Here is a 26856-nt window from a genome sequence, read left to right on the forward strand (position 1 = left end):
ATATATGGCCTTTGTTATGTTGAGATATGACCCCTCTATTCCCACTTTCCTGAAAGTTTTTATTGAAAAAGGTTTTTGTCAAATACTTTTCCAGTATCTTTGATATTTTCATGTGATTTTTATCTTTCAGTTTGTTTATGTGATGTATCACATTTATTGATTTGTGAATATTGTGCCAGCCTTGTATCCCCAGAATAAATCCCATTTGATCATGGTGTATGATCTTTTTAGTATATTGCTGGATCCGATTAGCTAACATTTTGTTGAGGATTTTTAACACCTGTGCTTATTAGGAATACTGGCCTGTATTGTTCTTTCTTTGTAGTGTCTTTATCTATTTTTGGAATTAAGATAATGCTGGCTTTATTAAAAAATCTTGAAAGTGTTTCTTCCTCTTGAATATTTTGGAATCGTTTGAGGAAGATAGGTGTTAGTTCTTCTTTGAATGATTGGTAAAATTCTCCTGTAAACCCCTTCAATGAAGGCCTTTTGTTTGCTGGGAGTTTTTAAATTACTGCTTCTATTTCATCAATTGTTATTGGCCTATTCAGGTTTTCTAATTCTTCCTGATTGAGTTTTGAAAAATATATTTCTAGGAATTTGTCTGTCAATTTCACTCAGATTGTCCAGTTTGTTGACATATACCTATTCATAGTATTTGCTTATGATCCTTCATATTTCTGTAGTGTCCATTTTTATAATGCCACTTTCATTTCTCATTTTGTTTATTTGGTTCCTCTCTTTCTTGATGAGCCTGGCTAGGGGTTCATCAATTGTGTTTATCTTTTCAAAGTGCCAGCTCTTGGATTCATTGATCTTTTGTACTATTTTATTTTTTATTCTCTGTCATTGATTTCCACTCTGATCGTTATTATTTCCTTCCTTTTACTTCCTCTGGACTTTTCTTGCTATTTTATTTCTAATTCAATTAATTGTAGGGTTAGATAGTTTATTAGTGGTTTTTCTTGTTTCTTGAGGTAGGCCTGTAATTCTATAAACTTCCCTCTCAGGACTGTTTTCACCACGTCCCATAGATTTTGCATGATTGTATGTTCATTTTCATTGGTTTCCAGGAAGTTTTTAATTTCGTGCTTGATCTCATTGGTATCCCATTTATTGTTTAAATAACAGGCTATTTAGCCTTCATGTATTTTAGTGTTTTTGAGTTTTACTATTATAGTTGATTTAAAAAAAATATATTTTATTGATTTTGTACAGAGAGGAAGAGAGAGAGTTAGAAACATCAATGAGAGAATCATCAATCAGCTGCCTCTTGCATCTTCCACTGGGGATGTGCCCACAACCAAGGTACATGCCCTTGACCAGAATCGAACCCGGGACCTTTCAGTCCCCAAGCCAACGCTCTATCCATTGAGCCAAACCGGTTTTGGCTATTATAGTTGATTTCTAACTTTATGCCATTGTGGTCTGAGAAGATGCTTGGTATTATATCAGTCTTCTTGAAATTGTATAGGCTTGTTTTGTGTTCTAACATGTGGTCTTATCTTTGAGTCCATGTGCGCTTGAGAAGAATGTATATTCTGTTGCTTTGGGGTGAAATGTTCTATAAATATCAGTTAGATCCATCTGATCCAGTGTGTCATTTAAGGCCCCTTTTTTCTTGTTGATTTTTTTTTTTTCTGGAATATCTATCCAGTGGTGTCAGTGGAGTGCTAAAGTTCTTACTATGACAGTATTGCTATTAATTTCTCCCTTACAGTCCATTGAGAGTTTTTTTTTTGTTTGTTTGTTTTTTTAATGAACTTGCGTGCTCCTATTTTGGGTGCATATATGTTTACAAGGTTTATATTTTCTTGTCGAATCATTCTCTTTAGCATTGTGTAGTGGTTTTGTCTCTTGTTATGGCCTTTGTTTTGACATCTATTTTGTCTGATGTAAGTATTACTATGCCAGCTTTTTTTCCCTTTTCATTTGCATGGAATATATTTTTCCATCCCTTCAATCTCAGTCTGTGTGATCTTTTGTTCCGAGGTGGGTCTCTTGTAGACAGCAAATATATGGGTTATGTTTTCTTATCCATTCAGTCACCTATGTATTTTTACTGGAGCATTTAATCCATTTACATTCAAGGTTATTATTGATAGGTATTTTTTTATTGCCATTGTTATTTTATTTATGCTTATGATCTTCTTTCTCTCCTTTTCTTCTTCTTCTTAAAGCAGTCCTGTTAATAGTTCTTGCATTCCTGGTTTGATGGTAATGTACTCCTTTAACCTTTTTTTTTTTGTCTGGAAAGCTTTTTATTTCACCATTGATGTTAAGTGATAGCCTTGCTGGATACAGTAGTCTTGGATTTAGGCCCTTGCATTTCATTACTTTATTATTTTTGTTTAAAGAATTACAAATAGTAGTACATATGTCTCTCCTTTTTCCCCCTTGACCTCCCCACGGCCTCTCCTACCCCTTGGCACATACCCTCATCATCAAACCCCCTTTGCCCCCCGTGTCTGGCGTCCATTGGTTTTGCTTACATACATGCATGCAAGTCCTTTGGTTGGTCTCTTACCTCCCCTTCCCCCAACCTTTGTCTGCCTTCCCACTGTAGTTTGACAGTCTGTTTGGTGCTTCTTTGCCTCTGTATCTACTTTTGTTCATCAGTTTATAATGTTCTTTATATTCCACAAATGAGTGAGATTACTTAGCATAATGCTCTCCAGTTCCATCCATGCTGTTGCAAATGGTAAGAATTCCTTTTTTTTTTTTTTTTTTTTTTTTTTTTTTTTACAGCAGCATACTATTCCATTGTGTACCACAGTTTTCTAATCTACTCATCTGCTGATGGTCATTTAGGCTGTTTCCAAATCTTAGCTATTGTAAATTGTGCTGCTATGAACATAGGGCTGCTTACGGGGTGAAATGGCAGTTCCACCTTTAATTTTTTGAGGAAATGCCATACTGTTCTCCACAGTGGCTGCACCAGTCTGCATTCCCACCAGCAGTGAACGAGGGTTCCTTTTCTCTGCATCCTCTCCAGCACTTGTCATTTGATGAATTTCGATGATAGGCTTTTCATTACTTTGATTACTTCATGTCATTCGCTTCTGGCCTGAAGTTTTTCAATTGAAAAGTCAGTTGACATTCTAATGGAAAATCCATAACAGATAGAACTGTTATGCCTCTCAGTTTTTGTGGAATGGCTTTATGTAGAAAGTTTCTTGAGGGGTTCCAGTGATGCAGTCTTTATTCACGGGAGCTGAATACTCTAGGAATGCCCCTTGTGTGTGTTACTTGGGCTCTCCTGTTGTAATTGGGACTTGATTGTTGACGTCCTGTTCATGGGAAGAGATCTGCCCTCTGACTTACTGCCAATGAGGTTCAACCTCAATGTTGTGCCAGCTGTTATATAGGTGCTGACAGAACAGAACACGACACAAGAGGAACGCACCAAAAATGCCATGAAAATCAAGCTACTTAGTGCAATAACAACAGGAAAGACTAAGAAGGAAAAAGAAGAGGATGCAAAGCAAAGGAAAAATAAAGAGAATACTAAAAGACACGTGGCCAAAGACAGGGGATTTTAAGACAAAGGGAGAAAGAAGAAGACAAAAAATGGCTCTATGGAAGCAAGGAGGAAGCTATAAGAACTAGTATAAGAGGAAAAAAGAGAAGGAAACAGAAAATAAGTGAAATAATAATAGTGAATTTAAAATATAGTGATAATGGATGTAACATATAGATAGAAAAAGTAAAATGAGAAAAAAGAGAAAAGCACAATAAAATAAGGAAAATTAATTATAACAATAAGAATAGACAAAAGTAGAATAGAACCAAAGGGAAGAGAGAAATTGGAGACATGCATAAAAAAAGAAAGAAAAATGGGGGGGAGGGGAGACAAATATACATAAAAATTACACATACACACACTGACAGAAAACAGAACTGCTCACACTCACACAGTGAAAATCCGTTGGATCTGCTGTTGTGGAGCTCGTGGGGTTTTGCTCTGATGTTGTTGAATCTGGTCCATTGGTGTGTCTATCCTGGCTCTCCTGGAAGCTTCTCTGGTGCAGGTCAATGTGAACTGCTGTCCCTTTCTGATCCTGGGCAACCTGATTGAGGTCGATAGGTTGAAGCCCCTAGTAGTCCAGCAGGTGTCAACTCCTTAGCCCAGAGGCTGGTTCTGCCTGGGGTCTCACACCTTGCTTGTCCCTGTTCTAAGCTCTGCTCCCTTCCCCCATGGAGCTGGGCTCTGCAGGGACATCCTGGTCTTGGCCAGGATGGTTTGATCCGGTTGTGTGGGGGTTAGCGGTTGTGTGGGGGATAGCGTTAGTGGTTTGTAGAAGGGGTGTGGATGGGGGCAGGCCACTTCTCTCCTTCTAATGCCTCAGCTCTGTCTCATTTTCTGGCACCTCCTCTGTCACCTGCAGGGGCAGAGATTTCCTGCCTCAGGGTGTTCCCCACTGCCTTAGGTTGCTGTAGGTCTGGTTAGAAGCAGCTGTTTTGCTCTGTGTGTGTGTGTGTGTGTGTGTGTTGGGGTGAGGTGGGGGGGTGGGTAGGATGAGGAGGGGAAAGAGAGGACTTCCCCTTCATTCCAGGTGGGCAGGGCTGATCTCCCTGGACCTACTGTCCAGCCCCCTTGCTGCTCACCCATAGGAGTTCCTCCAAGAAATAAAAGCCCCCCCTCCATGTTAAGTGTATTCATTGCTAAGTGAGCTCCATTGTATGGCCCTTCCCACTGGTCAGGAGGAACTCCCCAGGCTTCGTGATGGCGGGGTGCTAGGGCTACTCTATCCAGGGACTTCAGCCCCAGGCGTCCATAGCGGCACCCACACCCACTCGCAGTCTCCACAGCCAGTGCCCTCGAGGCCTCCTCTCTCGGTCCCAGGCCCTCCCGTCTCACCTAACAGATCTGCAGCCTCTTCAGTCTCCTCAGGTCCTCAGTTCAGTAGGTCCAGGTCAGGGAAGGCTGCAGCCACCTCCCGGCCTTTAGCGCAGCTCCCGCCCCTGAGCCCTGGCGGTGGAGCTGAGCAGCTGGGCTCTAGGGCGGAGGTGGCAGCACCGCAGTGGTGGCAGTGGTTGATCAGACTGTGTTGACACGGCAGGGGCAAGGGCCCTGCTGGGCCAGTGGTGGTCGCAGGGCGGTGGCACAGCGTCCAGGTTGGGTCCTGTCGGGCGCACAGGTTCAGGCTGGGTTCGTGCCAGGGGCACAGAGGCCCCACAAGTGTTTGTTGCAGGTGTGTGGGTCTGGGTGTCACCTCTGTGGGTCCACAGGGACCGGGGCAGGGTGCACATGGGTTCGGGCCCATGCCATGGTGAGTCAGGATGGTGGCAAAGTGTGGTGCCTGGCCACTGACGCCTCTCGAGGACCTTGTAAACCTTTGGAGGTGACATGCTCTCCACGCTGAAACTGTGCCCACAGAGTGGCTGTGGAGGAAGCAGAGGCTCCTTGTGCCCATAGCACAGGGTCCCACAGCTGTTTCCTTGGGCACAGCTGGGTGTTGTCTGTGGTGGGCGCATTGGGGCTCCTGCTGCTGCTGCTGCTATTGACTAGGTATGCGAACCAGGGATTGCGTCCTTAGGGCACATACGTGTGGGATATGGATGGAGTTGCCACATGGGTTCAGACCCCCAACCGTGGCTAGTCTGGGCACCTAGCCGCTACTGCTCTGTGCAGCCTCCTCCCAAGGAGGACCTGTAAACCTTTCCCAAAGCCTTTTTTTCTGAGGACTCACCTTTGAGCAGACTAGCTCTAAGACCAGACTAGAAAAAAGGTTTGGGCAGGTGAATCTGGGATTCACTGTCTTTCCAAATATAGTAGTCACTCACCTCCACTACCCTCGTTAGTGCCAGCTGTAAATCCCCACCCGGGTCTCAGTGCTTCTCTTTGCCTTTAAGGGTTTGAAGGTTAAAGCACCTCTGCAACGCAGCCACCTGGTCCTCCCCATCCTTGGTCACAGTCTTCAGGAGCCACGTGTAAACATGCTGTGAGGGCAATGGGAGGATGCAGAACCAGTCCTCCTAAGGAAGGTCTCTGGGGGATGGGACACCTTGGCTCTGGATCTGACTGTGATGCCAATAGCTCTGCGGCTTTAGTGATCGGCAAACTCATTTGTCAACAGAGCCCAATATCAACAGTACAACGATTGAAATTTTTTTTTGAGAGCCAAATTTGTTAAACTTCAACTTCTTCTAATGCCACTTCTTCAAAACAGACTCACCCAGGCCGTGGTATTTTGTGGAAGAGCCACACTCAAGGGGCCAAAGAGCCGCATGTGGCTTGCAAGCCGCAGTTTGCCGACCACGGCTTTAGGCGAATCACCTTCCCCATCTGAGTTTCTGAATTTTTACCTATAGGATTAAGGGGCTAAAATGTGGGCTTTCCCACGGGAACATCGGAGTTTGCATTTATGGGTGAATTATTAGATATAAGGCTTGCTGCTGTAAGACATAAATTTTCAGTTGCATACGCAGTACAGGCTTATTTCTTTTCATGTCACAGGCAAGTGGGTTGATAGGCCAGATGGCCTTCCATGTTGCTACCCAGGGGCCTGCTCCTCTCTCATTGTGGCTCTCCCTCTTTAAGTCGGGGTTGCAAGGAGAGCAGTCAATCAACTAATCAATGTCTCAAATCAAGATGATTCAAAATATTTGCGCTGGTACCCAGGGAAAGAGAGGCGGCTCCATGGGAAATTTTTTTTTTTTTTTTTTTTTGGTTTTGTTGTTTCGGTGCACTGTTCCTAGAAGTACTGCTATACAGCGTCCGTGTGCAGAGTGGACAGAACAAGCTCCCATTCCTTCTCCCTGCTTTGAAAATCCATTTATTGCATTGTCCTCAGATAGAGGATGTATCGGATCTTAAATGGATAAGAATAGACACTTCACTTGATCTTAGCCTAAAGGCTGAGAAGTGGTTTTCCTGGGAAATTTTATGGGCCAGGTCTAAAAGTGCATTCACCTATTCCACCTGCATTCTATTGGCCAAAGTTGGTCATAGAGCCACACCTAAGCACAAGGAAGTCTGGGAAATGTAGTCTAGCTGTGTGGTAAAGAGAAAAGGAAAACAGATTTGCTACATAACCAACCAGCTGGTAAAAACAAAACAAAACAACCGGTTTGCGCCCTAACTGGTTTGGCTCAGTGGATAGAGCGTCAGCCTGCAGACTCAAAGGCCCCACCCAGGTTCGATTCTGGTCAAGGGCATGTATCTTGGTTGTGGGCACATCCCTAGTAAGGGGTGTGCAGGAGGCAGCTGATCGATGTTTCTCTCTCATCGATGTTTCTAACTATCGCTCTCCCTTCCTCTCTGTAAAAAATCAATAAAACATATATTTAGAAAACAAACAAAAAAACCTGTTTGCCACCTTAGATGGCAGTCCCTCTTCGCTAACTTCTACTTAACCAAGAGGGTAAAAGCATATACTTCTGCCTCCACCAGGAGAGTCATTTCCAGGTGTTGAGAGGTGACAGCAGGCTTGATTAGGAAGTGTGTCCTCACATCTAGCTTTTCTCGAGAGAGACCCAGTTTATGTCTATGGTTTCATCATTCCTTTTAGTCGGTGTTCCCTCGATGCTCATATAGTCACCCTAATTCTGGGGGTGGACAGCGCAGAGGACGAGAATACCAGGGTGTGCAAAGGTACACGAAGGTACACGAAACTGCTAAAAAGAAGCCACACAGCCACTGTTCCATAAAGATAGTATTTTTTTTTTTAATTTTAAAATTCTGCATCTGAAAACACGGTATGACAGAAAGCATCTATGTACACCTGCAGTGTTTTTGGTATGGTACAGTATTTATTACATCCACTGTTTTCTGCAAAAGAATTTGCTTTGTCGGACAGAAACAAACTCCCCTAGACAAAAAAATACAGCTAAGGCACAATTTCGTTGTTTTTCTGCTAAAGGAAAAGACAGAAAAGGTGCAAAAATGGGCGGGTAGTGCAATCGTTTCTGAGAATCACATTCTACCGCGAGGAAAAAAGCATTTGGGTTGATTGGAACTTTGATTACTGGTCAATTTCAGATAGCTCAATATCTCTTAAAATACTCCTTTAAATAAATAGCAAAATATCTACATCTTTCAGTGTGTGCCTTTTGAATTCTCTCTCTCTTTTTTTAAAACTCTATTTACAGATTCTCTCTTTTTAAAAAAATCAATACGTTACAAAATATTTCTGTACAGTTTTATGCATATTATGATCTATAACAAAATAGTTATTTTTTTAAAAACTATATCACCACATGTCTCCGGGAAAAGAAATGAAGGGGACGGCAATAACTTATTGTGAGGCCTCTAAAAAAATACCCAATGCTACTGACAACATAATAATATTAAGAATTAAAAAAAAAAAAAAAAAAAAAGGAAGGACTACAAAGACGATTGCGCGCAATTCCAGTGAATTTCCTATGAAAACCCTGGGTTGTCTTTGGCCTCCATCAGCCCTGGAGCGATGGGAGGGGCTCTAGACCTAGGGAGAGTGTTGCCCTTGGAGAACAAGACCCATCCGCTGGGAATCCTTAATGCTCTCTCTTTCCTGGCAGGAAGGACAAAGAGATCAATTTGAGGAACTCTCCAGGTTCACCCTTGACTGAGGAGGTAAGTCGGGCGTCTTTGGGAAGGGGAGGGCTGGAGAGCTGGGGTTAGCTCTCCGAGGGTAAGGAAGCCGCCCCCTCACCGCGGCGCTGGGCGGGGGAGAGCTGCAGGAGCCGGCTGAGCTGCAGGTGAGCACCCAGGCCTTCAGTTCGCCCCTGGGAAACACATTTTTCCTAAAGACGACAGTTATTAGCAATTTCTAAGCGTCTGCAGACTCCAGATTGGCCGCCCCTTGCTTAGGAGGTTTCCAAGAAAGCTTCAAGGGGCTCTTTCTTCTAGGATGTGGGTGGAAACGGGAGGGAGAGGGCGGTCAGCTTTCCAAAAATAATTTTAAGGCCACATTTCAAAAAGGAGAACCTAAGGCTTTTTGGGGATGGGGATGGGGGGAAGATACGGCAAGTCAGAGAAAGGGAGAAATGGAGACGATTAATTAGGAATTGGGGGGGGGGGGCGGTGGTGGGCAGAGGCAGCTGGAGAAGGCCCAGCTGAGGGGACCGGAAGGGTGGGCCACGTGCTCCCTGCATGGGGCGGGCAAGGACAGAACCAAAGCCAACGCTAGGGGCGGACATGGGTGGCGCAAGAAAGCCCTCCTTGGTCTTAAGAGGGGTCTATACAGTATTTTGTTTGCAGGGTGAAAAATAGAGAATTGGAGGGAGGGAGGGAGAGAGAGAATTTGCATAGATTGTACATTCAGCCCAAGCAGATTTGGCCACCTTTATCTCCACTTCTCCCTCCCTCCCCACCCCCTGCAGGTAAACTTCTCAGCAGACACAGTGAGGTAGCGCCTGTGGTAGACCCATGGGCAAAGTAAGGTAACTGAGGCAGAGGCTGGGAGGACATTCTGGGGCTGAGCTCAGCTCCAGCAGGGCTTCCTGGGAAGCTTCCAGATGTGTGGCAAGCTGGCTGCTAAAACCTGGGGTTTGGAGTGAGCCGGGCCGTTTCCCACGCCACCCCCTCTTTCTGGCCCCCATCCTTGACCCCTCCGCCTAGGTGTGGACCTCCTTGGGTACAGGGGCAACCGTTGGGGTATCCAGATTGTGTCCCTCCTTCCCTCCAGCACAAACTGTGGGGATCAGGATGAGCCGGTTCTCCCGGGACCGGGGACACCTGTGGGACGGGAATGACTAGGAAGAGATTCCTTTTCCCTTCAGCATTCAACAGGAGCTACTATTTTTGCCCTTAACACTGGCTTTCCTCACCTCACCGGGGCCACGCCTAACCTCCTTTTCACCCACCTCTGCAGAGCGAGGTCCACAGGCTGAGCTGTGGCATTTCTCTGTGCCCATCCTCTGTTAAAGAAAAAAAAAAAAAAGCCAACATTTAAAAATCAGATTTCCTATTGAAGTCTGGATTTCTGGCTTCCTTTACCAAACTGGAAGGTTCTGCTGAGCTGCGCCTGCATGCTCACAGGTACCAGCAGGCTGGAGCTGGGGAGCTGCTGCTCTTTTTTTTTTTTTTTTTTTTTTTTGGGGGGGGGGGGGGGGGCATGTGCTGCCAGCAAACCCCCTCTGGATACTTATGGCCTTGACCATGGGGTGCCTGGCAGGCCTTTGCCAGCAGCTTTTCTAGTGTCTCCGCCTTGGATGCTGCTGGGGAGCTTGTGTCCTGAGTTCCTAGGGAAGGCGGCTGGGAAAGGGGTCTTTGCTCACAACCACACCCAGCAGCCAGTGCTCCCCTCTATTCTGCACCTTCTCAGAAAAGAGACCCGGGTTCTGGCCTGTGACTTTCTTGAACCTGGAAACTAGAGAACCAGGAGGAAGCGGGGACCAGAGTAGCTGCGCTCTGCACCTTCATGGGCTTGTGTGGCCTTCCTTTCAGCCTGTCTCAAGGCCACCTGCATTTTAAGAAGTTCAGCCAACAACGGGAAATGAAGTCAGGATGGCTCCGATCTGATCAGAAAGGCCTTGCTCCACAGGAAGGAACGGGTGCATTTGTTAAACATGGGGGCCCTGGGAATTGCTCCCCCCTCTCCCCTCCTCTCCAGACATAGTGCAAGGCCTGTGTGGGGGGACTTGGGAGGGCTGCCTACCTCCTATACTCTCTCTCTCTCCTCACCAGGCCACCAGGAGGGAGAGTGGTTCTAGGGACCTCAGCGGTTCAAATGACACTGTGGGAAACAGAGGCCTTGAGGCCTGGTGAGGAGGGAGAAAGGGGGCCTGCCGGTCCCGGGGCAGGCTGGGAAACTGCCGAGTGCCACAGCCTACTCACTGCTTCCTCCTGCCCAAAGCTGACCCTGTCCCACCTTCCAGCTTTCCTGCAGTCCCGGGCCCAGGGGGTGCAGCCCGTGCGCAGCCTGCACAGGGCCTCCGGAGACCTCGGCCTCCTGCTTTTCACTGACGCCCTCGGGCACCATTGCCGAAGGCTGTCTGACCAGTAAACCATGCTCAGGGAGATTAAAGAACGAATTAAACCATTTTCCCCGGAAAAGATCGCTTTTTCTCAAATCATCCTGGGCTTTGTCTGGAATTCTCTCTCTCCCTTTTCTCCCTAAAGTAACATCTGCAAAGTTGTTCTCTGTCCGGAAACAAAAGACATTAAGAAATAGCCAGATGATCTCTCTGTGTCCCAGAATGCACTGCGGGGAGCGGTGATGGAAGCCAAGGACAGGGATGGGGTGTGGGTGTCCCCAGAATAAGCCAGCTCTGCCACTGCCACACCTGTTTCAGGGTGGGAAGAGGAGGCAGCCTCATCAACAAGTGCAGGAAGGTCTGCGCAGGAGCCTGCAGGCACACACTCCGCAGCCACTGCAGTGGCACCGCGGGAAACACCCTGTCCTCGGCCTGGTGAGGAGGGAGGAGGGAGGCTTCCTGGGTAGCTCGGACAGGCACAGGGACATGGCCAGAAGCTGAGGGCAGAGAGGGGATGTGGCACAGGCCTCCCACCACTTTAAGTCCATTTAGCGATGACAGGGGTTTTCTGAGAAAGCCGCTCTGAGGTCCCTAGGGCCACTATTGACAGCATCCACCTACCTGGCCCCATCCGACCACCTCCCCTCTTCCTGACAAGGATCTCTTTTCCTCCCAGGCCTGGAGCAGCTGGTTTCCCTGTGCATCTTGTCATGCTACATGGAAGTGCATGGCCAGACCGGCTGAGGGAGGTAAGTGAGGAGGAAGCAGGACTGTTGAGCTCTGTGGTCGGCACACTCTCCCGCCTCAGGTGCTGGGCCTGCCCTGTGCCTGGGGTGGGAGTGGGGATGGCTCAGGAATTCCAACACCCCCAGGAACGGGAGGGGGGGCTAGATGAAGCTCACGCCCTGCGTAAGGAAAGGTGGGGCGCCATGTTCCCCAGGTTCCCCCTTTCAGCCAGGACATGATGCTGTCCAACACCCCTGCTGAGGACTCGGAGAACGGAGGGCAGACACACGCCAAGAAACAGAGACAGACACTAGGAGCTTGGTGACTGGGGGAGTACAGGGAGGGGAAGGGCTGGGGCGCCTTTTGTGAACAAAGGCAGCTTCCGTTAGTAAGAGAACATAATTGACAAGCTGCAAAAACAGCACCTACTAATTAGTCATTGACTAAAACATAAATAATAAATACCCAAAGTGTCCTTTCTCTGTAGACTCCATGGCCCATGGGACATCCTGCCTGGCTGGGTGGGGGATGGGGTCGTTCCGGGGGCAACAGTTGAAAGGTCATGGGAGCAAAGGGCGGTACCTTCGTATTCCTGCTTGGGAGACGCGCCTGGAACTGGCTCTCCGGGAAGGGCAGTTTGCAGCCAGGGATGGGACCAGAGGGAGAAGCGAGTCTCCTGCGAGAGGCTCTCAGAGGAGCGGGGGACGCTCCATGGGGCATATGGCAAGGAAACCCTCCAGGCTCCTGGGAGCGCAGGCCGCTGGGACACTACTCTCGTTTAGGCTTTAAACAAGCGGACTCTCAGGGGTCCCACTTTTACACGGCATGTCGCCTGGGATAAAAGAAGGGCATGAATTTAAGAACCAAATCGGAAATGCTTTTTTCCTGGACGTGAAAAGTCTGGTTTGGTCACTCCCAACAGCACCGACTGCAATTCCCAAAGGTGTGGGCGGTGGGAGAGCCTGACCTCAGAATGGAAGGGCTCAGGCCGGGGACCGATATTGCTGCGCTGACTAGCTCGGGAGTTTTGCTCCAAACCATCTCTAGGCGTTTCATGGCCATGGGCCCCGGTGTTCCCGCTGTCCGGGATCCGCAAGATCCTGGCCTTGGTCTCCTGGCCCATGAACGGCTGGAGACGTGATAGTCATCATCCCATTTTCCCTCGAGGGAGGGGGCACGGGATCCAGGACCTTTGGCAGTCACACCCTGCTGGACCTTGGCCACGCCACAGGCTTCCCTGCTCATGTGGTGGCGAAGAAGGGCTGGTGGGAGGCCTGCTGCCTCCCTGGGGAGAGCCCGTGAGCATGATCTCAGGGACCTGTCATTTCGGGGCAGGAAGAGGAGCCGAAGGGTGGGGCTGGCGATCAAACCCACCGTCTGGGCAGTGCTTTTCGAAATGGGTTTTTGCAGAGCCCTTGGGTTCTGGAGAGGTACCGTAGGAGATGCCCTTGGCGAAGGGACCGCCCGGCGGGCTGAGCGAGGAGGGAGAATCTCCCTCTTCCTGGCTCTGCCCAGAGCAACCTGGGTGTCACCTGCACCTAGAAGGCCACCCGCCGCTGCGCTTCGTAAACAGAGCTCTGCTGCTCAAAGGGAAAGTCTGAGGACCACTCGTCTCGGGGGTTGGTCGCTGGAGGGGAAGACAAGGACCCTGTAGGACTCGAGGACCAGCCGGAAGAGGTAAGACCACACCCCCAGGAGCCAGCTCGCCAAGTGCAGGTCGTCGTAGTCGGCAGACCCTGCTTTGGCCTCAGAACCTTCCTTCTGCATGTTTCCATGGCCAGGAGAGCCCCTCCCGCAAAAGGCGCCCCCAGGGCGGGGGGCCCTCGGGCTGTGTTCCCTTTGACATCCGCCGCGGCCCACCCGTGTGTGTCCGGTGCTACCTGAGCCGGCCGTCGGGCTTGACGGCCCCCAGCTCCGACTTGGGGTCCGGGCTGAAGGAGCTCCAGGCCGTCTGGCTGCAGGTCTGCATGACCGGGCAGGCGGTGGGGCCCGTGGCGCAGACGTCCATGGCGGTCCACATGCCGCCCACCAGCGTGTCCAGCCAGCGCTCCAGCGCGGCGCCGGCGGAGGCCGCGTTCCTCCGCGCCTGCTCCACCTGCGCCGGGCTCACGGGCAGGCTGAGGACCGGGTTCAGGCTCTGGAAGCTCTGCTCCATGTAGGCGCCGCGGGGGGGCCCGTTGTGCAGCTTCAGCGCCTCCTCTGAAAGCAGAGGGAACCATCATGTCATTAGAAGAGCCAGGAACCTGGCGCCTGCTGTGGGCCCGGCACCACGCTGGGCACCGGAGTGGCACCACTTAATTCGCAGGACAGGCTCAGGAGGACCTGTTTCCTCAGTCCCACTGCACAGATGAAGAAACGGAGCCCGAGACCGCTCTGAGCCCACTTCGGAGCAAAGTTCATTCATTCCCTTGGGCAGAGCACAGCGAGTACAGTTTAGGCTGTCTGGGTCTGAATCCCCACGTCCCACATACCAGGGTGTGACTTCTGACTTCAAAGCCCAGTGTCTCAGTTTGCTCATCAGTAGAATGGGTGGAGTACTAATTCCTTCCTCACAGCTTCATGATGATGAAATGCATGGACTCACACAAAATGCTTACAGCGGCCATCAGAATATACAAAGTGCTTGGGAAGGTTCAGCTTGAATGACTATTGTTCACTGTTGGTGGTATTAGTATACAACACATACATGTACAGCTGTTGGGCTGGTATTATTCTATCCATTTTATAGATGGGAAAACAGAGGCAGCTCTGCTAGAGACAGATCTGGGGTTAAATTTAAGACTGGCTGACTCCAAAGCTGGTGTTTGTCTTCATGATAATCTACTGAAGGGCTCACTCACCAGCAGAAAGCTAAAGCACTAGTTTTGTTTTTCCATCTCAGAGCCAGTCTTTCAAAGACCTGCTTTCCCCGCCTGTAAAATGGGGGCTCTCATCCTTGTACTAATTGGATCCGCTGGGCTGGCAAGAGGCTCTGATGGAAATGCACGCACTTTGTCAATGGTAACGTGATGTATAAACCAGAGGCACTTAGTGATGGGGAAGCAGAAAGGGCAGCGATTTGGGCTGAAGGAAAGACGTGAGTTGTTTCTATTTTGAAGGAGCTTCCACTCATTGTTTGTTGTCAAACACAAGAATATGAATATATTGTTCATATATATATATATATATATATATATATATATATATATATATATATTGTAAATACCGACTAATGATCCTGATGAAAATTAGAAGAAAAGATGAGAAGGAACTTCCCTGTAAGACTAAGTGGTGCTCAAAACTTAACCCTTGCTGAAACTGGTTTGGCTCAGTGGATAGAGCGTTGGCCTGCGGACTGAAAAGGTCCCAGGTTCGATTCTGGTCAAGGGCACATACCTTGGTTGTGGGCACATCCCTAGTGGGGGGGTGTGCAAGAGGCAGCTATTCGATGATTCTCTCTCATCGATGTTTCTAACTCTAACCGATGTTCAGCAAGCAGAACAGTGCCCGTCACCCTTCGCGGCAACCAGGACACCCTCATTGTCGGCAGGTTGTTTTCTAACAAGTATGGTCTTCAGGGGGAAAGAGGAGGAAGAAAGACCATGTACAGGGCGCCCCGCAAAATGCATACACACTTTCACAGCTGAGAGCTCAGTTTTTAAAATGAATGCATTTTAGTAAACACTGCCTTTATGATTATTCCGAGTGTGTGTATATATTTTGGGGGCGCACCCTATCTATGTCTGCTGTCCAGTTGAATTAAAAGTATGCCTTGGCTAACACAGACAAAAAAGTCATTCCTTCCATCCCTAATGCTTCAGGAAGCTGACGGGCCAGGCTCCACAGTTTAGGAACAAGTGGGAGAGAAGAGACCGGCAGGCGTGAGCATGTACCCTGTCCTCTGTGACTTAGCGGCACTTCTCCCTTTCCCGATAGGTAAGCCCGGGTGTGTCTATCGGCCCTGGCCCTCCGCTCCTTGATGCTGGCAGAGGGCAGGCAGCTCTTGTGTCCTTCACCAGGAGAACAGAGGCTGCTCTCGCTGGTGAGGGTCTAATTTCTACTCACACCTCTCCATGCCTCCAGCCTGCAGGTGGGGAGCCGGGAGACGCCAAACCCACAACACGCTGGCACGAAGAGTGAGGAGAGCAGCCCCATCTAACACCAAACATTGCGGTGGCTGCAGAAAACCCTTATGAAAAGGGAGGTTACTGGGATGTGCTCTGACAGCATCAGCCTCCAGGGCTCACCTCTGTAATTAAATTTTCCTCAATGCCACCTCCTCAGATTTCCTGAGATTACTGGGGATGCATCAATAGCAAATTGCTCTTGATGAATCATTTTACAAATTGCATGGCTCCCTCCTTCATGTTCCCCGTCGTTGGAACATCGTTAACAGATACCAACGATGACAATGGGGCGGGGCTCCCAGTGCGGGGGTACAGGGACCCCCTGGTTCATGCTAGGCATGGGAAGAGTCTCCAGGAGAAAAACATTGGGAAACTCAGGCCCCGGGAAAGGGCCCAGGCTGCTTGCTGAGGTGGGATGGAGACAGGACCGCGCTCTTATTCTGTCCAGCGGGTGCCCCCGCCACAGAGGTCTGGACTGCCCTTCCCATCCCACCCCTCCACTCCTGGCTATGGAGACCCCGCGGGATGCCAAGGACGTGAACCTGATCCGGGACACCCTGGGGGTCCTCAGGGTTGTGCGCTGGCCCAGACAGTCCTGGGGAGCTTTTGTCTGTTTCCGCGGGGAGGAAAAGCAGACTTCCATCTTGAGAAAACCTGAGGGCCCTCCCTTTCTGCTTGCTCAGCACAGAAACGTAGCAAAGTCGACAGAATCCCTTCCACACTCCCTTTTTATAGGACTCTGCCCCTTCCCTCCCCTCCCCATATCTATGTGCCTTCTTCTTGTGTCACCGGCTGAATGGCACCCAGCTCAGATGCTTAGCTACCAGAGGCTGAGATCTGTTAGTTAGATGGAGACAACACCAGGCAGCTACTGCTTGACAATCTAAGGCAGTGGTTCTCAACCTTTCTAATGCTGCGACCCTTTAATACAGTTCCTCATGCTGTGGTGACCCCCCCAAACCGTAAAATCATTTTCGTTGCTACTTCATTACTGTAATTTTGCTACTGTTATGAATCATAATATAAATATCTGTGTTTTCCGATGGTCTTAGGCGACCCACAGGTTGAGAAACGCTGCTGTAGAGCCTAAGACCATGGGAAAACACAGATATTTACATTACGATTCATAATAGTAGCAAAATTACAGTTACGACGTAGCAACGAAAATAATTTTGTGTTGCGAAAACCGGTTTGGCTCAGTGGATAGAGCATCAGCCTGTGGACTGAAAGGTCCCGAGTTCAATTCTGGTCAAGGGCATGTACCTGGGTTGCGGGCACATCCCCAGTAGGAGGTGTGCAAGAGGCAGCTGATTGATGATTCTCTCTCATCGATGTTTCAAACTCTCCCTCTTTCTTCCTCTCTGTAAAAAAATCAATAAAATATATTTTTTTAAAATAATAATTTTGTGGATGGGGGTCACCACAACGTGAGGAACTATATTAAAGGGCCGTGGCATTAGGAAGGTGGAGAACCACTGCAAGAGAAAAGAGGTCAGTGCCCCCGACTAAACAGTCAGGTGCAGCATGCTTTAAAAGTTCCTGTGGCTCACCGGTTGAAAAACCGCTGACCTGGTGTATCATCTTTTTGATGAGCAGGACTTCCTGTTTTAATTAATATTTTTCACACAGGGAACAAGATTTGCTAAAACTCAGTATCTGCCTGGGTTTATTTTCCATCCTGTCTTAAATATGATCAGAACCTTCTGGGAGCCCGGCGGGAGAGCATTTAATCAAAAGTTACCCGAGTCACAGACGGGTGACGTCATCTCCGTGTGCAGGCAGAAAAACAGCCACTGAGAGCAGAGAGCGTGGTCCTCGAGAGTGGACCCATCCCCCCACATCTGGGCAGGACCACTGCCCAGGCGATGGACCCCCAAGATCCCAGGGGATGGCATATTACCCGCCCGCGTCCGTCCCCCCCCCCCCCCCCCCCCCCCGACCCTGCACTCCCAGCAGACACACAGGGAGTACTCACCCGTTTTGATGGGCTGCCTGTTGGAGAAGGTCAGAGGTGCGACGAGGAATCTGGTCTCTGCGACCGGCACCCAGTGGTGGAGAATTCTCACGGTCCAGACCCCCGGCCGCAGGGGCAAGTTCAGAGGGGGCTTGTAGTGGGTAAACTCGGCCGTGGACTCGATCAGGATGTCGTAGGTGGCTGCGATGACGTTGACGGGATCCACCCAGACGACGGTCACGGTCACGTTGGGGCCCTTGCCCCACTTCTGCATGCCCACCGGCTCGTCCATGGGCCCCAGGAGGCCCCCGAAGTTGCGGAAGAGCCGCTCCTTGGCATCCCAGTCAGTGCCAACCTGGAACAGGAGAGCGAGTCCTGAAATCACTGAGACTGAGCTATGGTGATGGGTCCCAGAAAGGCTTGGATCCTGCTTGTGGGGCAGGATATACCCATTTTACAGAGAAGGACATGGGGACACTAAGGTACTGATTAAGTTACTTGCTCGTGGTCAGACAGAAAGCAAGCGGAAGACCTGGTATTTGGATCCAGGTTGGAGGACTACAAGGCCTCTGGCCCGTTGACTAAACCTCAGGGCCTCCAGTGCCTGGCGCCTGCTGGGTGCTTTGGAAAAAATGTGCACTGAATCAATGAGTGAATAAGTCCCTGCTTGAGGCCATTCCAAGAAAACACACACCCTGCCATTCAACAGGTGCAGGATTCTGCTTTGCTCCTTGGTTTTCCAGGTCATGCGCCTCTGTCGAGAATGATTGTTCTGAGTGAGACTAGAGCTCAGGTTTTGGAGCTGCCCTGTCATCAACTAGAAAAGAAGGGTCCCTCAGCATCGCCCGTCACCTGCAGGGGTTCACACGGCTTTCCCAGGAAGATACAGCTCTGGCCTCCCTAACACATTCTGAGCTGGACCCCAAGTTCAGGCTTAACAATGCCTCCCAGCTTCAAACCCATCAAAGGTTTCTCACAGCCCTTAAAATACAACCCAAACTTCTGTCCCCTCAGAGGCCTCCCTCCTATCACTCTCCCTCCCGCTCACTGTGCTCTGGTCGCACTGGCCTTGCTGCTCCCGGAACCCAAGCTCCTGCCTGGAGCCCCAGGGCCTTTGCCTTGCACATGCTCTTCTCTGAGAAGGTCCCAGGGTACAGTTTTCAGCTCTGAAATTATTCTTAGAAAAGCCTTGCTCAAAGAATCACCCCATGGAAAGTAGTCCTCCTCAGCAATCACATGGAGGGAATTTGACCTTCTTTGTATGATGCTTGTTATTAATGGAAGTGTTCTTGTTCATTTGTTTGCTCACTCATTGGCTCCCATGACTACAAGGGTCCGCTCTATCTGGTTGACATTGTTCCTTCTGCACCTTGTGTATCTTGGGCACTCCGTGACTGTCTAAGCCACTGCCCTGGGGCATCCACGGGTTGGAGAACTCTATCCGAGCTCACCACCTGCCCTAGGCCAGGCCCTACGCACAGCCCGATTGGAAAGAACGACTCAATGTGGAGTTCTATTCCTCCTTCTTGTCCAATTTCACATTTGCCTTAAAAAAAATTAAGGTTTTAAAAAATCGAAATACAAGATCCGAGGTTCCCTGCTCACACGCTGGTACTCTGCCAGAGGTCTCGGTGGCTCTCACACCAAGGGTACCAGAGCTATCTAATGCAGGATCCCTCACAAATCACCAGCCACGAGTGGCCAGCGTCTTTTGTCACTGCCAGAGTGCCCGGCCCCCCAATGACAGGCTAATAAACAGGGAGAGCCCAGCCACCAGGCATCCATCTCCTTAATGGGACATTAATGTCTTCAATTGGCCGCCTGCCCCCCCCCCCCCTCCCCGCACAGATTCCAATGGGGGCAGCATCTAATTGCCCCCTGGTGCCAGTAATTTATGGCGTGGGCTCCCGTCGCAGCTCAGATCCAGCCAATCTGTTTGGAGCCTTAATTGAAAACCGTGGCTTCACAAGAAACTCTCGTCTGTGCCTGGTTAGTGCCCCTCGGCAGGGCACAGGTTGGCCAGGTGGGCCACTGGGGACTGGAAAAAGACTAGCAAGGGAACATAAGTGGGTGCGATACTTGACCAGGCTTCCCCTTCCTTCCAGGTCTCCAGCCAAGTGCAGGCGCTCATTCATTCAGAAGTCATTGTTGCTGACACTAGCACGGATGTCTCCCATCTCCCCCTATTTGCCCACCTCCACCCGCCTCCATCCACCTTCCCTGGCCTTCACTACACTGTTGTCTGTGTCCAAGGACTAGGCATGTATGTTATTCGGCTAATCTCTCCACCTTATTCCGCATCTGCAAACACTACATACTCTTCTATGTGCTGGTTTATGCAGTGAGTGAGAGGGATATTTATTGTCTTCGCTCTATTGCGGACAATCATCAAGTGATTAGCAAAACCAACAAGATGATGCTAGATGGTAAATGCTAAGAAAAGAACTAAAATAAAGATGTGTCAGGCAGAGAGGGTAGCTATCGATATTATGGCCTAAGTGAGGGGGCAGAGAAGGCATCTCGGAAGGTGCATTGTTTGGATTTAGAATGACCTCCAAAATAGGTGAAAACCTGTGAGAGAGCGTTTGAGGCAGGAGGATCAAGCATGCCACACCTGAGGCGGGAACAAACGTGGCATGCTTGACAAAGACACAAGTGTGAGGAAAGTGGTCCTGGATGAGGCTGGAGAAGTAGAAAGAGGGCAATTCAGGTCTGGAGGTGGGGCTGAGGTCTTAAGGGTGGTGCTGGATAAATCCATCTCCCCAGGCAGGAAAATAACTGAAAGCTGATGCTGTACTGGAGAGGTGGAAACTGCATTCCATAGGTTCAGTCCATCTGTCCAAACACTGACACATTTATCCGTCCGTCCGTCCGTCCGTCCATCCATCCATCCATCCATCCATCCATCCTTTCCTCCCTTCCTCCATCCATCTATCTATCCATCCATCCACCCCTTTGTCCGTCTGTCCACCCACCCACCCATCCATCCATCCATCCATCCATCCATCCATCCATCCATCAACTCATCCATTTAGTAATTGATCTGATACTTATTTTAAGCTAAATCCTGTGCTAACATCCGGGGAGACAAAAGCACAATTAAGCACGGGACTTGCAGCCTAAGAGACCTGGGTTCAAGTGTGAGCTCTCCTACTTCCTAACTCGGATCTGGAAAATCACTGAATCCCCATAGGCTTCAATTTTCCCATATGTAAAACAGGATAGATGCCCCTACTTCATCAGGAAACTGGTTTGTTATTGATCCACTACTAACACAAGTCTAGGAGGAATCACTAGCAAGGATAAAAAAAATGAAAAGAGATAGAAGTTCTATGAAAAATAGACCAAGGGCCCAAGTTGGTTTGGTCCACTGTCCTTCTCCTCCCGACCTGTTTAAGATGCCAGTTCCAGTGTTCGGGACTGAAGAACCCTCTACAGGCACAGGTTGAGCTTATCTTGGGGCTCTCCAAGTCCCCTTGTCCTCCATCTCCAACTACAGGTGTCAGACCATGGAACAGGGCCCAGCCAGGGGGACGCAAAAGGCAGTGAAGTACAACAACACTTAGTCTCTTACCTCGGAAAACTGGAGCCGCCCAAAGTCGCTGGGTGGGCTTGCAATCTTGAAGACCTTCTTTGGCATCACCCATGTCTCCAGCGTCTCGAGTTTGCTCATGGCCAGATTGGTAGCATGATGCTTGATCAGAAAGCCCTGGAAGCGGTCAGCAAGGAAGTAGAGGTGGACAGATGCTGGGTGGCCCATGGGATAGTACCTGAAAGAAACACACAGTCTCACATGAGCTCATGGGTCAGGGCTGGAGATGTGTAGGCTCATAATGGGGTGCCCCCCCATCATGCTGGCCTTATTCCTAAAATAACCTCCGTTTTATACAATGCTTACTGTATTCCTGACGCTGCTCCCTGTGAATCTATGATCTCAATAACTATTACTAGCTTTTGGGATGATTACAAATTGTAAAGCATGTTGATTGTATGAAAGCACAATAAAGAAAATAAACATTGCTACACTTTGGAGGTTTCTTTACACAGACGGTGCCAATGCACAGATATTTATTGACTCTCTGGTGCTAGGTGTTGGGAAGCACCAATGGTGTGCAAACAATGTCATATTGACTCATTTCCCTTCGGCCTTATTTCCTATGCATATATTTGCATAAATCTCATACTAGATCATAATATACACACTGGTTATATCCTGCTTTTGCTTCAGAGTATTTTGCAGGCATTATCACATTTTTGAAGAGTCTCTGAAAACGTAACACACACACACATATTATTCTACTGTATGTAATACCATATTGTACAGGGCAAGTTCCCCATCATTGGCTGTTTAACTGGTTTCTAATTTTTTGGCCATTGTAGACAATACTGTATTAAACATCCTTGAGTAAAAATGGAACCTCCTCACGCGCGCGCTCTCTCTCCCCATCTTCCTCTATTTTCCAAAGGGCCCTTCATGCCTGCTGTCCAACTTTATCAAAAAGGTTGTATTGATTTACACTCTCACTGTCCTCAGTCAAGGCACTGGACATTATTCTTAAAAATAAAATTCAGACACGAAAAGGTAACTGTTTTAGGACACTTGACTTTGACCCACAAACAATCACTGGGAGAAAGGGCCTGGGGAACTCAGCAGAGATGCCCAGGAGGGAGCTCAGGTGGGAGGAACTTGGGATGCGGCCAGCTTTCTTTCCTTCTTGAGGAATAAAAGGCTGCTGGCCTCAGAAGGTGCTTGTGGCCCCTTAACAGTGTTCTACAAATCACTGCTTCTGCTTAGCCTCCTTCCCTCTGGTCCTGCTCTGGAGCTTCAGTCTTTATGTCCCATTACAATGGTTAGGATAGCCGCTTCTTGTGCTCCCCCATCTCTGGAAATCCCTGCCTGGTGTCTGGGATGCCCCGGGGGCTCTGAGAGAGAAGCCAGCACCCTCTTCACACTGCTCGCTGGGCATCGGCTCACACAGGTCTGCGCTGGGCCTGGGCTTTGGGAGCAGAAAAGCCTCGCCCTGGACGGTGCTGCGGAGGGACTCGCCCTGTGCTGGAGGGAGGCGGGTTGCAGCGGTGCTATCTCTGCCTCAGCAGCCACTACCCACTGCGGCCACCGAGCACTGAGTGTGGCTGCTGTGGCGGAAGAAAGGACTTTTTTTTTTTTTAAATTTCATTTCACTTTCATTAACTTAAATACCCACTGGTGGCCAGTGGCAACTATACTGGAGGCATAGATAGTCATGACAGCGTCTTGTGGCTGCTGGCATCAGTGCCTCTGACCCTTCACCTCTCTGTCTCCACGTTCCTTCCCACGTGGCTTGGCAGGCTTCCTTTCCCTGAAGAGGCAGAGTCCATTTCCCCATTCCTGACCTGCCTTGACCAGAAGGCGTCATGCCAGCTCCCAGCCAGGACCCCAAGAAGCCTTGCACATTTCCTCTCTTGCTCTTTTGTGATGAGAGCATACCTTTGCAGTGCAGAGAGGATTCCAATCATAAGCATTAAGTAGAGTCACTTGTGGTATTCAAGCAGGGGCGCTGGATATGGCTGTTAGGTTATGGACAAAAGTAGGAGGCAGACAAGTAAGGGCGCTCCTGCGGAGGCCCAGGGCAGGCACGATGGTGGCCTGGACCGGGAAGCTGGCAGTGCAGAGGTGACTGAGGTGGAGGATGGGTTCAGGTGAAAGACAGCAGGATTTCTTGAAAGCAAGCTAGCAAAGATTGACCCCTAGGGCACTGGGAGCGTGCCTGGGCTACCTGCTGGAGGAAAGAGACATTTGGGGCACACAGAGCCACCCCAGTTGTCCCTGCCAGCAGCTCCCAGCAAGAACAACAGCGCCCTGTTCCTGACCTGCAGCGGCTGCAGATTTAGGAGAGATGCCAGCTGAGACCAGGAACCCTGCCCAGCTGACCCGAGAACTTGAGCTCAATGTCATTGCTTATCATTTCAAAGCACTGATTTGGGGCTTGTTTGTTATGTGGCATTATGGCAGGAGCTAAATAATATAGTGTCAATGTTTGTGCTGGAAGGTGGTTGGGTCAGTGGTGGTGGGAGAAGAACAGGAGAGCTTGTTGGCATGGAAGTGAAGGGGAAAAAAAGTTTCCAGAAGGGAGAGGACCAGATGGGGCCAAGTAAATGAGCAATGGGCAAGCACTCTAGAAACTAAGTTTGCCTGCCTGCCTGCATTCCTTCCCTTCTATTAAGAAACCCTGCTGTCTCCACCTGAATCCACCTGCTACTGCCAGCTTCCTGATCCAGGCCACCATCGTGCCTCCCCTGGACCTTCGCAGGAGCTTCCTTCTCTCCCTCCTGCTTCCGTCCACTTTGCCCTCATAACAGCCATCCCCACCGTCTCTGCTTAAACACCACACATGGCTCGGCTTACAACGAAACCAAAACTCCTCGCCTGGACCACAAAGCCCTGCCTCTTTCTCCAGCCTCATTTTGTTTCTCTCCGCCCCAAACCTCCACCTTCTAGCCACATGGACCTTGTTTTAGATTCTACACAGACATTCTTTTGGATTCTTGAACACAGCAAGCTCATTTCCATCTCAGGGCCTTTGCACGGGTTACTCTCTGCACTGGGACTGCCCTTTTCCTCTTAGATTGCTTGGCTGGCTCTGTCTTATCATCTTGCTTAAATGTCACTACTTCAGAGAGATCTTCCTTGACTGCTGAATCTTAGTCACCAACTCACTGCCATCATGTGACCTTACCTTTATTCTGAGCAGAGCATTTATTCCTACTGATCCTTTGTTCTTGTGAACCAGTGCTTAGACACAGTTTGTATTCACACTGAAATGGGAGGGCTGGTCTGTCTGGGTCATGGCTGGGTGTCCAGTGCCTAACACAGGGCCTGACACATGGTAGATGCTTCAAACAATACTTGTTGATTGAGAGAAAATTCTAGAAGGATTTTCTCTTGAACCCTTTGCTTCTAAGGTACATCTAGGATACATGTAACCCAGGACTGAACACAAAACCTCCCCGTATTTGTCTTGACTGTATATGATAATTAAAATTAAGACGGGAGTTTGTGTTCAATAGATGCAGTACAACAGAACCTAAAGAATGCCACAGGTAGATGCATTCATCTCACCCAAAAGTGTTTGTTTGTTTTTTCTTACTGATAAATAAGTGGGTGGGCATTGACAAAATTAAGAGACGCACAAAAATCTAAATTTCTGATTTGTCTTGAAAAATGGCTGGCTGTTCAATGTCTACATGCCCGTGGGGAAAAGTGCTGGGGCTCAGTACCAGGGCCCCCGGCCGTCTCGGCTGGCACGGCGAGCCCGTGCTGCAGGGGCCAGCCAGCACCGGCTGCCACATGCTACCAGTCAGGTCCAGCAGGGCATTAGAATTTGAGGACTTGTAATAAAATACCGACATCTTTCTCTCTGGAGGGTGACTCACAAGCAAACTTTATTTTCTTGTGCTCTCAATCTGCCATTTTGAAAATTTCTGCAACAAGCCTGAGTTATTTTATAATGAAAAAAATCAATAAACATTATTTTTATGAAAGGTTATCTCACGGACTGGAAAGACACAATTTGCATGAAGTGCCCAAAGAGAATGAGACTCTTGAAATGAAGTTCTCGCTTTGCTGTTTCCCCAGATACCCTGGGGGAAGGAATTTACTCTCTGCTGCCTTTTGGGATAAGGGTCCTTTGTCCTGATTTATTTTCAGGCTCATATTCATAAATATAGTGGGCTTTGCCCACAGCAAGGACAGTGGTTGTAGTATGATTAAAAAAAAAAAAAAAAAAAGAGAGAAGTCAAAGGATTCCAGGCCAGGGGCACCCAGATGGCCCGCTTAATCCCCAAACAAGTCCTAGGATTTGTTTGGGGCTGTCTTCTAGAATCTCCTATTAAGATTATTTATTTTATAAATTCTAAGAAGCCTGGGATGAAGACTATTCTTGAATAACATTCCGCTTCCAAGAGTGGTGTTGGGTTCTGTGCTGGGGATGCACACTGAGGTTCTGTGAGCAAGGGGACTGTGCCCAGACTAGCAGGGACAGATGACCTTCCCCGTTGACCTTGACCCAAAGTAAATGCTGCTACATGCAATGGAGGGTGGGGAGGGGTGGGAAGTGAGTCTGAGCTACTCTCAGCTTGGGAGAGGGAGGGGATGGGCGATCAAGGGGAGCTCTCAGCAAGCTTCTCAGGGGACGTGGCGCCTGAGATGGTACCCTGAGACTGGGAGAGGGCTGGCTGTGTGGGGACAGTGGGGGCAATAGGCAAAGGAAAGCACAGAGGGAGCAACGAGCGGTTCATGTAGCTGGTTACGGAGTGCGTGGCTCACACAGTAGGCTCCCTGCTGACGTTGGCAGCTTAATAATAATGGCATGCACATTTACTAAGCACTTTGTAAGTAAGACATGGTTAAAAACGGGGATAATAATAATAATACGTAAGTCAGAGGTCACTTTTGAGGATTACCTCCTTTAAACCTCACAACACCTTATGCTGTAAGGCTTCTTATTATTCCCATTTTACAGGTGAGGAAACGGAGGGTCAGAGAGGTTAATCACTTTGTCCAAGGTCAACAGGTAGTAAATGAAAGCTGAGTTCGATCTGCAGGTCCCAGTTTCCAACCCACACTGGGTTTTCCTTAAACTAAGTCAGAACCCACAGGAAGAGGATAGAGGCTGAGGCCATAAGGAGATAAGAACAAACTGTGGCGGCCCTGCAGAAACCCAGCTGGCCACGTAGGCAGTCCCAGCCAGGACTCCTTCCGGGGTGTTCAGGATTGAGGCAATAGTTCCAGAGAAGAGGGAAGAGCTAGGCAAGGAAGGGTACACAGAAGGAGCCTCAGTGGAGAGAGACTGATGTTAAACTTTTTTTTTTTGCTTTAAAAGATGGAGGTGGGAGAAGGAGAAGGGAGAACAAGAAAGAGGAGAGTGATTAGAGGCACTTTTGAAAATCCAACCTAAAAAAATAACCAGGAGGAAAAAAAAACAAAAAAAAAACAACAAGGGAAGAAAGAGGCTTTCTGCAAAGAAGCGAATCATCAGGACGTTATTTACAATGGCCCATTACTGACAATAGCAACAGGAAAGGGCTGGATTAAGCAAACTCCTGAGTTTCTGCTCTTCGGAGCAGGAGCGGCATTAAAGAGGATCATCAGCATGAAGGAAGCCGCAGAGAGCGGGAGAGGGGGCTAAT

General features: G+C 49.0%; 1 protein-coding gene and 1 non-coding gene across 2 annotated transcripts in view; both read right to left on the reverse strand.

The window, feature by feature from the left end:
* Positions 1 to 6682: 6682 nt before the first annotated feature.
* On the reverse strand, positions 6683 to 6873 carry LOC118704053. The gene has a single exon (XR_004983277.1). It is a non-coding gene; the product is annotated as a U2 spliceosomal RNA (small nuclear RNA).
* Positions 6874 to 7645: 772 nt separating this feature from the next.
* XYLT1 (xylosyltransferase 1) overlaps positions 7646 to 26856 on the reverse strand; it is a 306552-nt gene continuing 287341 nt past the window's right edge. The window contains exons 10-12 of the mRNA XM_045571260.1: positions 21263 to 21458; positions 17710 to 18043; positions 7646 to 13827 (exon numbers count right to left, since the gene is read on the reverse strand). Coding sequence (XP_045427216.1) covers positions 13505 to 13827; positions 17710 to 18043; positions 21263 to 21458 — 853 coding nt within the window. The 3' untranslated portion in view covers positions 7646 to 13504. The remainder of the gene's footprint in view (positions 13828 to 17709; positions 18044 to 21262; positions 21459 to 26856) is intronic.

The sequence above is a fragment of the Pipistrellus kuhlii genome, unplaced genomic scaffold (assembly GCF_014108245.1).
Source record: "Pipistrellus kuhlii isolate mPipKuh1 unplaced genomic scaffold, mPipKuh1.p scaffold_m20_p_4, whole genome shotgun sequence".
NCBI classification, from domain to species: Eukaryota; Metazoa; Chordata; class Mammalia; order Chiroptera; family Vespertilionidae; genus Pipistrellus; species Pipistrellus kuhlii.